Genomic DNA, 14,980 nt, shown 5'->3' on the forward strand with positions numbered 1-14,980 from the left:
TGATAAGCTAGTAATATTTCTTTAGGGAATGGATGACAAACTGATAACAGGTTCATAGTTACTAGGTATCTCCGCCAAAGGAGGACATTCTCATGACTGCACCATCCAACCCCCTTAAAAGTACAACACAGTACAGTATCAGTAATCCATCTACATACTGTGGGAGTAGAACCCACAGCCTTCTGCAGCAAAAGCAAGTATAAAACCTGTTGTGCTACTAACAATGCAAGTAGACTTTGCATAAGCAGCACTAAACTTCTCTTTCCCTGAAGAATTGTGCAGCACAAGAAACCAGGAGAAAGCCAAAATGTACTGGGGGTGACAAAGGCCCAAAACTGGGAACACATTTTAAACATTGCTTGTATAATATTAGAAAATTGCTAGAATAAAATGTTGTGTTACTATGTGTTTCCTGAAAGATAGGAAGACTGAAACGTAAATGTCTATCATTATTCTGTGAATTCAGTTCTCACTGATTTGCCAAAAAAAACACAAATTTTATTTTACCTTTGTTTACTGGGAAACCCAACTTGGAACAAAGCCAATTCTCAGCAGAGGCTCCAGATGCATGTATTATGTATCATGGGAGGAAACCCACACAAACACAGGGAGAACATGCAGACTCCACACACAAGGCACTTCAGCCAAGAATCAAACCAGAAAACCTCTTGCTGTGAGGCAACAACACTACCACTGCACTGGGTTTGAGGCTGAGTAACCCTAACCACTAGTTATACCTAACTGGGGAATTTTACACACACACACACACACACACACACACACACACACACACACACACACACACACACACACACACACACACTTACTTCTGCAGCTTAATTTGAATGCTTGTGGCAGAAAAGAAACACACAAGTCAAATGCTAGTATAAATGAGCTAAAGTGTTGAGTTTTTACTTTACTTGTCCTCCTTACCTGGAGCAGCTGAGGAAATGCATGCATGGCTCCTACTTTTACTACTGCTAGCTGCCCAGAAACAAAGTATAGCGAATCCCTCGAGCCCTCAGCCAATTCCAACAGGCTGGTAGGCTGCTCACGAAGCTGACGTCACCGTGCATGCCTCTGCATGTGATGACATTAGCCCAAAAAGCCGAAAAAAACAAAAAATAAAAAGAGCCATGAAATTTCAAAACCAATAAAAAATGAGAAATTCAGTACGATTGAGAGGTATGAGACAGACAGACAGACACACACACACACACTTGCATACACAAGTATACACACACACACACACACACACACACACACACACACACACACACACACACACACACACACACACACAATCAGTTTCAGCTCCAGGCCATTAGCCAAGCCCTTAAAACATATGTATGTCACTTGAGATAGTTTTTACAATGTTGAGTGCAATAACACTTTTTTTAACTACTTTATACATACAGTCTGACATGGGTTCCAGAGATCATGCAGACATGTTTGTGTCAGCATTTGTTCATGACATTGTTTATGACAGATAGTGGGTCACACACAGTGAGAAGTCTAGATTATTGGAGTCAGCTAGTTCATTCACAATGTCTGAATGCTATGCACTGCTGCCAGTTGTCCTGAAAGAAGCAAGGAAATGTGCAGAACAGGAAAGGAGGCGGGGTCTTACCTTTGCTGGAGTACTGTTCCTGTGATGTCATAAGCATCAACCACACCACCTGTGCCAGGCCTTGCTGTAACTTGTTACGGCAAGCTACTATGCTGACAACCTATCTGCTGCATCCCCTTACCCTGATAATGACTGGCGTAGCTAATATTTTTATCATATTTTACACTGCTTGGAAATCAGATATATGCAACTACATACCACTGTTGAGTTCAGATATAAGCTGTGCATGACAGGTGTGTCTCTGTGGATAGCATGGGATGGCATACTGCAGTACACTCAAGTTATGAAAGAGCAGATATAGGCTGCAAAGGAAGAGACACAGGTTACACATGTACTACATACCCCCATGGATACTACACCTGAGGCTACCATGTATTAGATGGATGTATTTATGATATCTGTGGCTGTATTGAGTTTTGCTCAGCGAACAACTGCCCTTCTCTCTGGCATTTGCTTCAATGTTTTGGTAGCAGTAGCCCAACACTGACACTATCAGGTTCTATTACAGCTAGAGCCTATAGAAGGGTGCTATCCATATGTGGTCATGTGGTTGTTCATCCACTGTGACTTCCCTTGATCAGGGGGTACATCTACTTAATGTACAGTTGTCATAATTTGTTATATCATGCTGTGCATGTAGCCCTTGACAACTGTGTGGATTATGTAGTCTATGTACATGATGATGATGATAATCTGTGGGTTTGACATTTGTTGGAAAGGGTGCCAGCCTGATCAGGTGACGTATATATTGAAAAGCTTATACCGCATTTCTCTTTAGTCATGTACTCATATATTCTACGTGTGTCTGCTGATTACACAATGACCTTGTGCACTCTGGCAGACAATGTAACACATACTTCATAGTCATCTGTCACCTAAAATGTCCAACATAGGTAGGGTAGCGCTGTGGCAAAAACCTCTCTTCCTTTTATTTCAGTTGTCTTGTAACAAAATACAGCACTCACCTACCTATGTTGGACATTCTTCAAAAATAAAGCTTTTGAAAACCAAATGGAAGACTTTAGTGGTTGTATTCAACTTTTGAAATAGAAAAATATGAGATCTTAGATCGAGGACTGGGTTTATTCTCTTAAATTGACTTGGAAGCTTGTCTGGCTAGATTGAGTTCGTCAGCTGGAATTCAGTCTTTGTATGGTTATTATTTTCTGCATACATATCCACCAATTGCTAGCTAAATGCTATAAAAGGGATGCTCTTTCTCTGTTGTGTGGCATGTTTTTGTGGCAATGCTTCCTCTTTTCCCACTGATTCTTCATTCTTTTGTTTTTCTGTGGCCTGTTTCCATCTCTACCACATTCTTCAGATGTCACACATCAGTGTATCCACTCATTGAGCAGAATTGCAAAGGCCTGTAAAGTCTATGCTGACCCTTCTTGTGTGTTTTAGATCAAACCCCATATGGTGTGTTGGCATCTGAACTACCTTTTAGGCTGCATTTTTTTCAATCCAGTTTTATCTGTCATCAGCAAACTGTTGGAGGGATCAGAAAGTGGTATCACTTAGCTAATGGACACCAGACTGCTTAGTCTTTATGTGTTCCTTGTTGCCTTTTCCATAGAACATTGCTTTTTATCTTAATAGTGTGCTTTGTGTCAAAAATAATTATCTATATGATGAAAGCATGGAGGTAATGACCCAAGGTGAATGACCAACATAGAGTACATTTTTTTGTCAAAAATTCTTCATGGACACTCCTGGCATGTTTGCAAGACATACCGGTGATGCTGCTACCAATACTGCATACAACTTTAACTGAAGAGAGGAATTCCTTTTGATTCATAAGTTATCACTTCGTCATGTAGTCAGGCATGTATATTTGTGTGGGTACTCTGCACTGTGCCATATGTCCTGTCACCATGTGTAATGCTGCATAGTGCTTCACTGTTTTGGGGCAGCAGGGACTTTGTGATATTGCCTTGCATGCTGCAGTATGCATGTGAGTACTGAATCCATTTTCTTTAATGTAGAGGATGGGATATGCTTTGAGTATTACTCGTAGATCAATCATATGACCTTTTTGTCATGATACTGAGCTCAGTACCAACCTTGCAGACCAGCAGGATAGGTCAGAGTGGCAGTCCATGTGATGTGAGATCCACACGGCAGACATCATAAATGTCAATCAGCATTCACCTATCAAATCTGTGCTTTTGATCAGTCAGCATGGTGTGGGGTTCTGCTGTGAACAAAATTGCTATTGCTACTATGGCATGACTTTGTATGAAATGGGTACACCTACCATATCTCTTCTGTTAATAGTCAGCAGAATGTACAACATTTAAGCTGCTCCAAGTGCTTTTACCTGCTTTAACGTCTAGCCCCTAAATTTTATTCAGTTAATTGTCTTCTGGTATGCTAATCAGTTTGTGCATTTATACAGCTCAAGCAATATATGCAGCTTGATAGCCATGATTTACATTTTTCCAGTCTCATTAATATACTGCCTTCATTATCTCATCTGCTCCATATAAGTAATACAGAAATCAGTTTAACTTTGAATTGTGAATTACAGATGTTTTTGGCAAAGTGCTGTCCAGGTTTCTCTAGTCAATGCCAGTTTTCTTGGATTTACATAATTATTTAAATCTTTTTCATTGATACCTCGCACAACTGTCCACAAATACTTTGCTTTTATGTGGTAATTGCATGGTTAATAGCTGTTGTACAGAAAACAGGCTAAAACTAAATGCTAAAAGATAACCAATGGAGTCCATCAATGATCTATATTAGGACCTCTATTACTGCATTTAATTCTCTGATCTCTAAATTAAAAATGGAGATCTCTGGTTAACCAGGTTAGCAGATGATTGTAAACTGAGCTTCATTCTCAAATCCCCTTCTTACATGCAGAAGCTACTACTTGAGCATGCACATGTTTTTAGCTGGTGCACAGAAAATGCGCTGAAACTGAATACTACAAAGTGCAACATTGCCCCATTTGGTAAACAATCCCTCAACTCAGCTTATAGTACACAACAACCCATTCCAAAATGAAGATACCGTGAGAGACTTTGGAACATGGGTAGATAATTCCCTCTGTTTTGATCATTATGTTGTAATAATGGTTAGGAAATCCTTCTGTCTGGTGCAGTTGATCACAAAGGTTATATCCTCAAGATCCAGAAAAGTCCTTTCTCCTCTGTATTCTGCATTGATCAGGCCCATCATAGAATACAATGCTCCCTTTGGGATGGATTGTATTAGACATATCAGGAATTTGGAGAAACCCCAGAGGTTCATAACAAGAAAAATCACAATGCTAAATGATCTGCGCTATCAGGAGAGGTTGGCAGCTCTGCCCCGGTATTCAGTGTCCTAGAGAATTCTTAGGGGTGATCTGTGCCTTGCTTTTCAGAAAAGTAGGATATGGCAGTTCAAGACCTCTTATATCTTCAAAGATCAAACAGTTCAGTGACCACTGGGTTTAGAGATCTGAACCTGCTTCAGCAAGTAAACAAATGACACTGGAAAGACAAATTTGTCACACAACATCCACCTCTTTGGAACAAACTTCCACTCTAGACCAAGCAATGTGACACACTATCCTCCTTTAAAAAATAGTTAGACATTTGCATGGGTATTCATAAATTTACCCCCAGCATGACGAGCCTATCGTTCCTTGAAAAAAGAGGAAAGGTCTAAGGTCAGATATTGGCATGGCATAAATGGACACATGGCCCAGTTGCTTGTATTTTCTGTGATTCTGTGATTCTGTGATATTGCTTAACATTTTGTACATACACATAAATATGCTTTAGTATTATTTTCCTCAGGTCTACTGTATTTTACAATGATACCATAGTTGAAAATTAAGATGCTTTGAGAAACTTTGTATCCTCTGGTAAAATTCACCCATTCAGTAAATCAACCAAGTTACCAGAACTAAAAGAAACATACCTTTTAGTAATTCAACAAAATAACAATATCAAATGCTATTTTCTCTTCAGGGGTTGTACTTGCTCATTATGGACGATCTTGGAAGGAACAAAGAAGGTTCACACTTTCCACCTTGAGGAATTTTGGACTAGGGAAAAAGTCACTAGAAGACAGAATCATAGAGGAAGCTCGATTTGTATGTAACGAATTCCAGACTAAGAAAGGTAAATTATCTTTTAAAAGCAATAGGTGATTTCATTTACTGCTCTAAAATGAGGTTTGTAGAAGATAACATGCAAGGTACTACTTCTGCAATAAAGTTTAAATTCAACATATAAAATAACCAACAGTAATCTATGAAGGAGATATGAGATTTGCAGTCCACTGAAGTGAGCCACTGGGCCCATATATGAATTGAATATCAAATGAAAACATGACAAATGGCAACATTATGAGCTCTGCAGTCCTGGCCACATTAAAGAATTGTTTCTAGCCTTTCTCTGGTGTCAGTGTCAAATGGTATTCTGAATAAGATTTTTTTTAAATTACATTTTAGAAGGAGTAGATACTAAAAGTTTCAGCCACTATTTTTACTAGGGTGGCTTATAATATTTTTATTTGAAGAAATACTATTGCAGGAAAGATCAGGATCAGTGGTATAGCGTTATAAAGCCCTGACTATGACTCATATGGGGTGGGTAACACCGATGGTCAGCAGACAGGGAGAGAAATATGATACAGCAAAAAAAAAAAAAACAGTAGTTCTAGAAAGAAAGGAAAACTCTAAGTACATCAGGAATGCATGTTACTGTTAAGAAGAATACAAGGTTGTAATAGAGATGCTTTTAAGTTACCACTGCACAGGTAACACTATAATTTGTTTTTTTCTGAAAGTACTTAGCCAGTGAAATTGCTGATCTACTAAAAAGCAAACCATAGAGCTTACTTGCTTATAGCTGGTGTCTGCAAATTAATTATACAGCTAATCATATTGCTTATGACACATTACCAGTATCAGCTGGCATATAAACATGTGTGCATATGTATGTATGTGTGTGTGTGTGTGTGTGTGTGTGTGTGTGTGTGTCCTTTCCCCAGGATTATGTGATCTTGGAGTTAGTATTTATATAACTAGCAAGGAGGAGTGGGGGCCACAGCTCCACACATGGTGGTATGGGTGAAAACTCTTTATTTTAATTTTACTGCATGTTCTGAGGGTATTCCTCACACATGCATTGTGACCTGTCATTGTTTGCATTTTTGACCTTTTGTTAGTGTTAGCAACATTAACATTTAGATATTTTTGATTAAATTAAATATATATATACACACACACACACACACACACACACACACACACACACACACACACACGAGTCTACTTCATTTGCCCTAACTTCCAATTGACTGATACCCATTTGCCCGACCCCATTTGACTGAAATTTCATTTGACCGACACTTCATTTGACCGACACTTCATTTGACTAACAAGTATTATTGGCAAGTAAATGGAATATGCCCCCTTCCCCACTGTAGTGCGACCCTGGAGTTAGAATATATAGTTGGGGGTGTGTGGGGGGCACAGCCCCCCATAATGGGGGGGGTGAGGGGGCAAAGCCCCCCACTTCATTTCATATTATATTGTTTGGTTTTTCTTTCATATTGCTTAGTAAAACAAAAGTAAGTGGGGGCTTCGCCCCCCACACCCCCCATTGTGGGGGCTGTGCCCCCTACCCCCCTAACTATATATTCTAACTCTAGGGTCGCACTACAGTGGGGAAGGGGGCATATTCCATTTACTTGCCAATAATACTTGTCAGTCAAATGAAGTGTCAGTCAAATGAAGTGTCAGTCAAATTAAATTTCAGTCATTTGGTCTCGGGCAAATGGATGTCAGTCAATTGGAAGTTAGGGCAAATGAAGTAGACCCATATATACATATACATATATATAAACAGAAAGAGAGAAACCCATCAATGTAAATTACCAAATTATCATTGAGACTCAACTTATTGTAAGAAAACTATTGGACATTCTGTATTAAAGTCTAAAATATGACTTCTCAGGGTCACTGGAGTAACTATTCAACTTCAGCCTCAAAACAGGATTCGTGCCATGAGAATGGAGGACTGCAATGGTCATCCACTTTCATAAAGGCAGACCATCAACAGATCCTGGAAACTACAGACCCATTAGTGTGACAAGCCTTATTTACAAAGCCATGGAAAGAATTATCATGGAAATGATTTAACAAAGACTTTGGAGACCTCCAGACACTAGATCCATCTCAATTTGGCTTCGTTAAAGGAAGGCCATTCCTAGTGAACCTGGTGGACTTCTTTGAAAAAGTCACCAAGACAATGGAAGAGAGTAAAACAGTGCATAGGATCACAGGTTCATAGGATGATACTACGCTATTGGCCCAGAGGCATTATAAGCCTAGCCAAATATTTTGCCCATGTTCTCACCAAGTCAGGACATGTTTCCCCTGTCCAGCAGGGACACAGGCGGGATCCCAGGGGTGTATTTTCTGTTTCCCATCCAGTCATCCAAGTTCCTATTAAAGAGGGCTAGTGAGGTACTCTGCTTGATATGGAGAGGGAGTCTATTCCACAGACGGGGGAGTCTCTGGGACACAATTCAATCCTGCCAACAAGTTCTATTAATTTCACAGACCAGGTTTAGGCCTTGCGTGTGGGTTGCCCAAGTGGATTTTAATTTATGGATATGCAGCGACTCCATCAATGCTGGGTCTGAGATGGCCTTGTATGCCAGACACAGGTCACCTCTGAGCAGTCTGTATGAGACTGAGCAGAGAGACAGGGCTTTTAGCCTATCTGTATAGGACAGGTGTTTGAGACCCTGGATTTTCCTGGTCAGGAACCTCTGTGGTCTCTCCAGCTGCATGTGCTTGGCAAGGTACATACCGAAGGGGGTATTGTACTCGATAATGGGTCTGATAATGGATGAGTACAGGGATTTTATTACTTATGAGATGGGCCATGTAGAAAGCCTTCCGTACAATGGAGGCAACGTGGTGGTCAAAAGTTAGGTTGCTATCAACCTGGGTGCCCAAGTCCCTCATGACTGCTTGCATGCTTAGTACATTGTTATTAATTTGATAATTAGTGGGGATGCCATTTTTCCCAAAGGGGATAATGATGCATTTCTTGGCATTCAGTTTGAGGCCATGCTCCTGCCATCAATCATTAGTTTGGCTAAGGCCCTCTTGGAGGATGTTCACAACATTAGGGGAATTTAAGACAGCACCTAGCTTACAGTCATCTGTAAACTTGGTTAGCCACATTCCACTGGTATTGACTTGCACTTCAGAAAAGTATATCCTAAAAGGTAGAGGCCCCAAGACTGATCCTTGGGGTACACCGCTTGTCATGGGCCTACTACTAGAGGTGGTTTCCCCTATTTTGACTGAGTGGGTTCTATCAGTGCACCAATTAGCTACCCATCTGGTAACATACAGGTTGATGCCTAGCTGGGAGAGTTTATCTATTATGCCCAAGTGGGGAATAGTGTTGAAGGCTTTTGTTAGGTCAAGGTAGGTGGTGTGCATCGTCTTCCCCTTGTCTATGGCTTTGGTGACTGTTTTGTAGAAGTTGACCAAGCTTAATAGACATGATCTCCCTTTGACAAAACCAAACTGTGTTGGTCAAGCATTTAGAGGTTGCCAATGTACTTGTTTATAAGGTCCATGATAATGCATTCCATGGCTTTGCAGAGCAGGCTAGTTAGGCTGATGGGCCTATAATTGCCTGGGTCAGTGGACGCTTCACCTTTGTGTAGAGGGATGACAGTGCATGTCCTCCATTAGACTGGGTTGAAGCCATTGCTCAGGCTTTGGTTGAATAGGGTGCCTAGTGGAGCTGAGAGCTCATGCCAGAGTTCATGCAGGATGCAGCTAGGGATGTTGTCAGGTTCCATGGAGACTGTATTGTTTTTCTTTTGAGAGGGCATTAAAGACCTGCTCCCTGGTGATGAGGGTAAGGGAGCAGGTGCTGGGGATGTTCTGGTTTACTGATGGGGGGGCAGGGGGGTGAAGTTTTCACTGACCCTGTCTGCCAGCAGGTTGGCTATATCTATGGCATTTGTGTATGTGGTGTTCTTGACCAAGGTAACATACTCTCTACCTTGATCTTTCTTAGACATTTGATACAATGCCCCACTCAGGCATTGCTAACAAACTTACAGAATTAGGCATAATCCCCTATATAATGCTCTGGATAGCAAGCTGGCTCATGGATAGGAGCCAGGAGGTTAGGATCGGTCGGATCACCTCAATAAAGAAGTTGGTCACCAATGGATACACTCAAGGCTGTGTCCTGAGCACATTTGTCTTTGGCATCTACTTCTCATAAGTCAAAGTCAATGTTAAAGGCCTCTGGCTGACCATGTGCACAGATGAGTGCAGACTGGGAGCATTTATAGAATCCTCCCCAAGATAAAAACACCCTACAGAAAGGTCTAACACAGACAAGTGACTGATGCCAAAGCCACTGTATATAATGCTAACTTGTATGCACCTGACCAGACACATGCAGCAACTGGAATGTCCACAAAGTTTCCTTATAAAAAGAATACAGGGCATAAACACAATGCCATATGTGGATCATTTCAAAGCCCTGTCTCTATATTCAGTCTCCTATAGACTACTGAGAAGTGATCTATTCTTGGCTTACAAGGCATCCTTGGACCCCGCTATGATGAACCTTTTGCACATTTGCAAAACAAACAGCATCAGAACTACTAGATTCAGAGTTAAATTTTACTTGAGACATAAATAGGACATGCTGGGGAAACAGACATGTATCTCAGAGAATTCACATTCTCTGGAATAGTCTCCCAATCCACGTGAGACAAAGTCTCTCCAAACTTGGATGTGAAATTGGAAATTCATCTCTGGTTTGGCGCCTTGGTCTCTGATGAACAGAGGCAGCCAGTAAATCACATTGTAAACATATATCACTCCCTATATTAATGAGTAAAACATAAAACTTGTGGGTCACATTTGGGTTGCACGGCTAGGTTATAAAGGCCATAATTGTTTAATGTACATCCATGAACCTATGAAAAATGAAAGTGCATCACACAAAGCACTTAAACCAATGTCATCTGCTCTCTGTCAGTGACAATAAGTAGCTATGCAATTGAAAAATATAGACCCTCCAGTCCTTTTCACTTACACTGCTGTGCTCCGATGGAATGTACCACTGATGTCAGATTTTTATGTAAAACACATTAATGGATTCCATTCTGACTAACTGAAATTGTTTCTAGAGCAGTAGGATGAGTTAGTAGAATTGGTTATAGATGTGATTAGATCTTTAACAGATTATGTGTAAAGTTTGTGGCTATAATCAGTTAGTATATCCTTAGATAAACAGCTTTGTCTGCTTTTGTTTCTTTCTGTTTCTTATCTTAATTCAAGGTAAATGTAGTGCAACTCAGTAGTTTTGGGGTTCACTTTCCAAACAGACTCAATATTATCATTATTTTAATTAGGACTTTAATTAATGTCTTAGTTGTAAAAAGCAGGACACTGTGTTCGGTACAATGAAGGTTGTCTTTAACCTTTAGCCAGGACCCAAATAATCCAACCGATGCAAGGTCGTCACAAAATAAAGTATATTTATTACAAAAGCCATTATACATATTATACATATTCTAGTTCTTTGTATTTATGTGGATAATCTGCCTTTAAACTTGTATTTGCCTTTAAACTTGGAACCTCAATTTAGGAGGTATTTAAATGCCAGCCAATTACACAGCTTAATGAGTTTTAATAAGTTTTGAAACTGTATAAATTACAAAATGTGTTGGGATACATTGATTCTGAAGAAGTCTCCTGGACAGGAGATGAAAGCGCTAAATCAGTATCAGTGAATTATATGTTTTGTGTACTGTTTCGTTCATTTTTAGCCTGTGGGCTTTGTAATAAATATACTTTATTTTGTGACGACCTTGCATCGGTTGGATTATTTGGGTCCTGGCTAAAGGTTAAAGACAACCTTCATTGTACCGAACACAGTGTCCTGCTTTTTACAGTTACGTTTTTTTCGATTTTGGTTACAATGTCTTAGTTGTTGTTGTTGTGTCTTTCGGCTTATCCCGGTTAGGGGTCGCCACAGCGGAACTCCGGTCCACTAATGTTTGGTAGTGGATTTTTACGTGCTGAGTTACCAGCCCTGATGCACAACCTTCAACGAAGGCACGCCCATTCACGCATGCCTCCACACAGAAGATGCTCTAGCTGAGAATCGAACGCTAGGGATATCTTTTATCTTTAATTTTTCTTTCCTTTCAGGGGAAGAGCAGATTTTGCAAATTAATTAGTTTATACATAAACTTTGTTAAAGCTGCTCCTGAACTGTTTCATTGTGACATGGAGACAAATGTTTTTTTCCAAGCTCAGCAGCAAAGCCTATAAATAAAAATGACAAACTGGCTACAGATTCTCAAAAGTGTAAAACTTTAATAAAATACAGCAGTCGAACTCTAGCACCTTGGCTTAAATGCCTTCAAGCAGCAAGGTCTGTCTGATTCCATACTTTTGTAGACGGAACATCCAGAAATGCTTAAAAGAGAAGGTATTTGTGTTTTGATGGACCAGAGAGATAATACTTGTCTAAGGTCACTTAATTCATTGCAGCCGAGTGCCCCTCCAGGCATTTCTGCAGTTACCTCCTACTGACACCTCTAGGCGTCAAATATTGCTTGTTCATATATGCATTAATAATTACAAAACCCTACATACAAGGTATCAGATTTCATCTTAAAGCATACATGGTGGCAAACACAATTGTATTGATATTTGGCCCTCGTCTAATGCAGCTAAAGAGATATGGAATATTATTTTTATAATTAATATTTATATTGTAATAATTTTCATATTTCTCTAAATATCTCAACATTCAGTTAACACAGACAGAACTCATATGAAAGCTCACAGCTGTATGAACAAAATTCTGCTAGCAGTATGTGTCTTGCTTGAATGGTTACTGAGATACCTTAAGCCTTTCATACAACATTACAAAATTAATATTCACTGCCTTTATTTTGGCTTATAAAATCCAGTTTAAAGCATCAAACTGAATGAATGCCACTAATATAAAGATTAATTTATCCTGAATAGTTTGCCAGTTACAGTTTTCTAGTAACACTTAGTTCCAGAAATATGAATATTTGAGCTGTAATATGACAACCTCATTTTTCAAAGGCTTAAGCCACACCCAATGGGCATTAAAAGTACACTCAAAAGAGCTGTACTAGAGGGGATGAGTTAAATTTGTAGGTGGCATTGATGTATCTGTGTACATATGGGGAAAATTAATGAAAATCAGATCATAGGCTGAGTCTTGGACACTTGAGTTATTCGGCCTGGTGGGTTTCATAACTAGGAGAGTGAGGAAGAACTTATTGTAGAGGCAATTTAGCTGTTTTATTGGTTCCTTATGCATTTGTGTTAAAGCTGTTCAGGATTCTAATATTGTTTTTGAGACCTATGGGGATGATATGCTAAGCATCCGGTAATGGTGTGTGTTGTGGGGGAGCTGCTGTTGAATGCAACTTTAGGTGTTTGTCTTTATATAGGACCCAGTCTGAGCTGTCATCTTTATCAGTGTTTGATTGTGTTACATCAACTAATGTGAATTTAGTATTAGTTATGAGAGGTGTTCCACTACCTGGCCTTTGACATGTTCTGTTGTCCATGAAAGTAAGTAGATATCCAGGAATGGTTGAGGAGCAAACCTTGCCTTTAAGCCACAATTCTGTAATAGCAATAATATATTTTTTGTTGGACAAGCCAGGCCTCTGTTTGTGTCATTTGTTGTTTGTATTACCAATGTTCAATCGTTCAAACTTTAGGCTGTTAGTCTTATGTGAGGGTCAGGAATTAGGCTGAATATCCCGATTTCAGTAACATAAGAATAATTAAGCATAATTGTGATGATCTTTCACTATGATTGGTTAGAATTATATGATTTTGTAGGAGGGTGACTTGTACTCTTACTTCGTTTTAAGAATATGATATTCTTTCCATAATATATATGGTATAGTTTATATTTGGATATTAGAAGCTTATGTTTTTCTTTCCATACGATATATGGTATAGTTTATATTTGGATATTAGAAGCTTATGTTTTTGTTTTTGCTTGCTCCCAATTTCAGTAAACCTGATTCAGAGTTCCTCTAAATGATAGTTTAGACTACTTTATAATGTCACAGTACTACAAGCTTAAAAGTGATTCCAATAACTTCTTTCAAAAATAAGGGCATGAATATAAGCTACTTTATTAATTGTGTCTTCATGTAAAGCTTTTTTGTTTGTTTAAGTGTCATAACTACCTGCTATGTGTTAATTCTTTTTTCTCTCCTCCACGTTTGTCTCTCTTTCTCCCTAAAGTACCCTGCCCCCCATTGTACTGTTCCTGATATAGTCTCTAAGAGCCCACCTACCTGGTGACAACGGACCCTATCGAAATACCTGCAGTCTCATCTTACAGCCTTATTTTCCCTGCACCCTCTCTCAAGGAAGCAAGAAAGTATGTGGTTGTCTAAGTCCTGCTTATAAAGTTGACTACCGTCTACTATTGCTTCAGAGGTTCTAATGTATGCTATGAGCCTGAACAGCCAGCAGCCTTTACTCCCCTACTATCTTTTCTGTATCCAACAAACCTCTTCTACTTTATAATAATCCCCTTTACTAGCTATCACACCTTCCCTAGTTCTAAACCAGCTAGCTCCCTTACATACTTTCCTGCAATACTAGATCTGCCCACTCGGCCACTTATCCTATCTTTTATCTCCTGCTTATCCCTCTGTATTTCTTCTGTAATTACACTACATCTCTTAAGTCCTAGACCTGCTCTTATTTTCTCACTTATCTTTTACTTCAGCTGTCTACACCCACCTGTTTTTTTTTCTCATAGACTTCTGTTTTATCTCTGATCTTTCCCACTCCTGACTTGCCTAACTTTCCTTCAGTTACTAGCACTGCTGATAGTTTCTTCTCTAGCTTCTCCTTCACTTGTCTCTACCCGCTCTGTTCGCCCTGCAGGCTCACTCCACTCCCCTACCCTACCCCCAAATCCCACCCACCCTCAGGGGTCCTACTCTTATACCATCTAATCACACCCCTTCCCTCTTCCACCAATCACAAACCCTTCACCACTGGCCACTTAACTCCAATTCCCTCCTTTCACTTACCCCACCCTATCTCTCCCACCACACCCCCCCACCTATTCCTTTCCGCACCTACTATACCTCCGAGCCTATAACAGCAACCTAACAATTTACCCTTCCAGATATATAAGCTACCCATCCCAGCCCTCTTACAGAGGTTACTCAAACTTACACTTCTACCACCTCTAACTTTAGCTTACCAGCTAACCTCCTATGAACACCCATTATACCCACACCTTCTCTACCTCAATAAGC

General features: G+C 39.8%; 1 protein-coding gene across 2 annotated transcripts in view; it reads left to right on the forward strand.

Moving 5' to 3' along the window:
• The window catches only part of LOC122797642 (cytochrome P450 2D20-like), a 487,724-nt gene that overhangs the window by 102,786 nt on the left and 369,958 nt on the right, over window positions 1-14,980 (forward strand). For both annotated transcript variants that reach the window (XM_044066188.1, XM_044066192.1), the window contains exon 3: window positions 5,599-5,751. In XM_044066188.1, coding sequence (XP_043922123.1) covers window positions 5,599-5,751 — 153 coding nt within the window. The remainder of the gene's footprint in view (window positions 1-5,598; window positions 5,752-14,980) is intronic.

The sequence above is a fragment of the Protopterus annectens genome, chromosome 1.part0 (assembly GCF_019279795.1).
Source record: "Protopterus annectens isolate FY-2018-M chromosome 1.part0, PAN1.0, whole genome shotgun sequence".
NCBI lineage: Eukaryota > Metazoa > Chordata > Ceratodontiformes > Protopteridae > Protopterus > Protopterus annectens.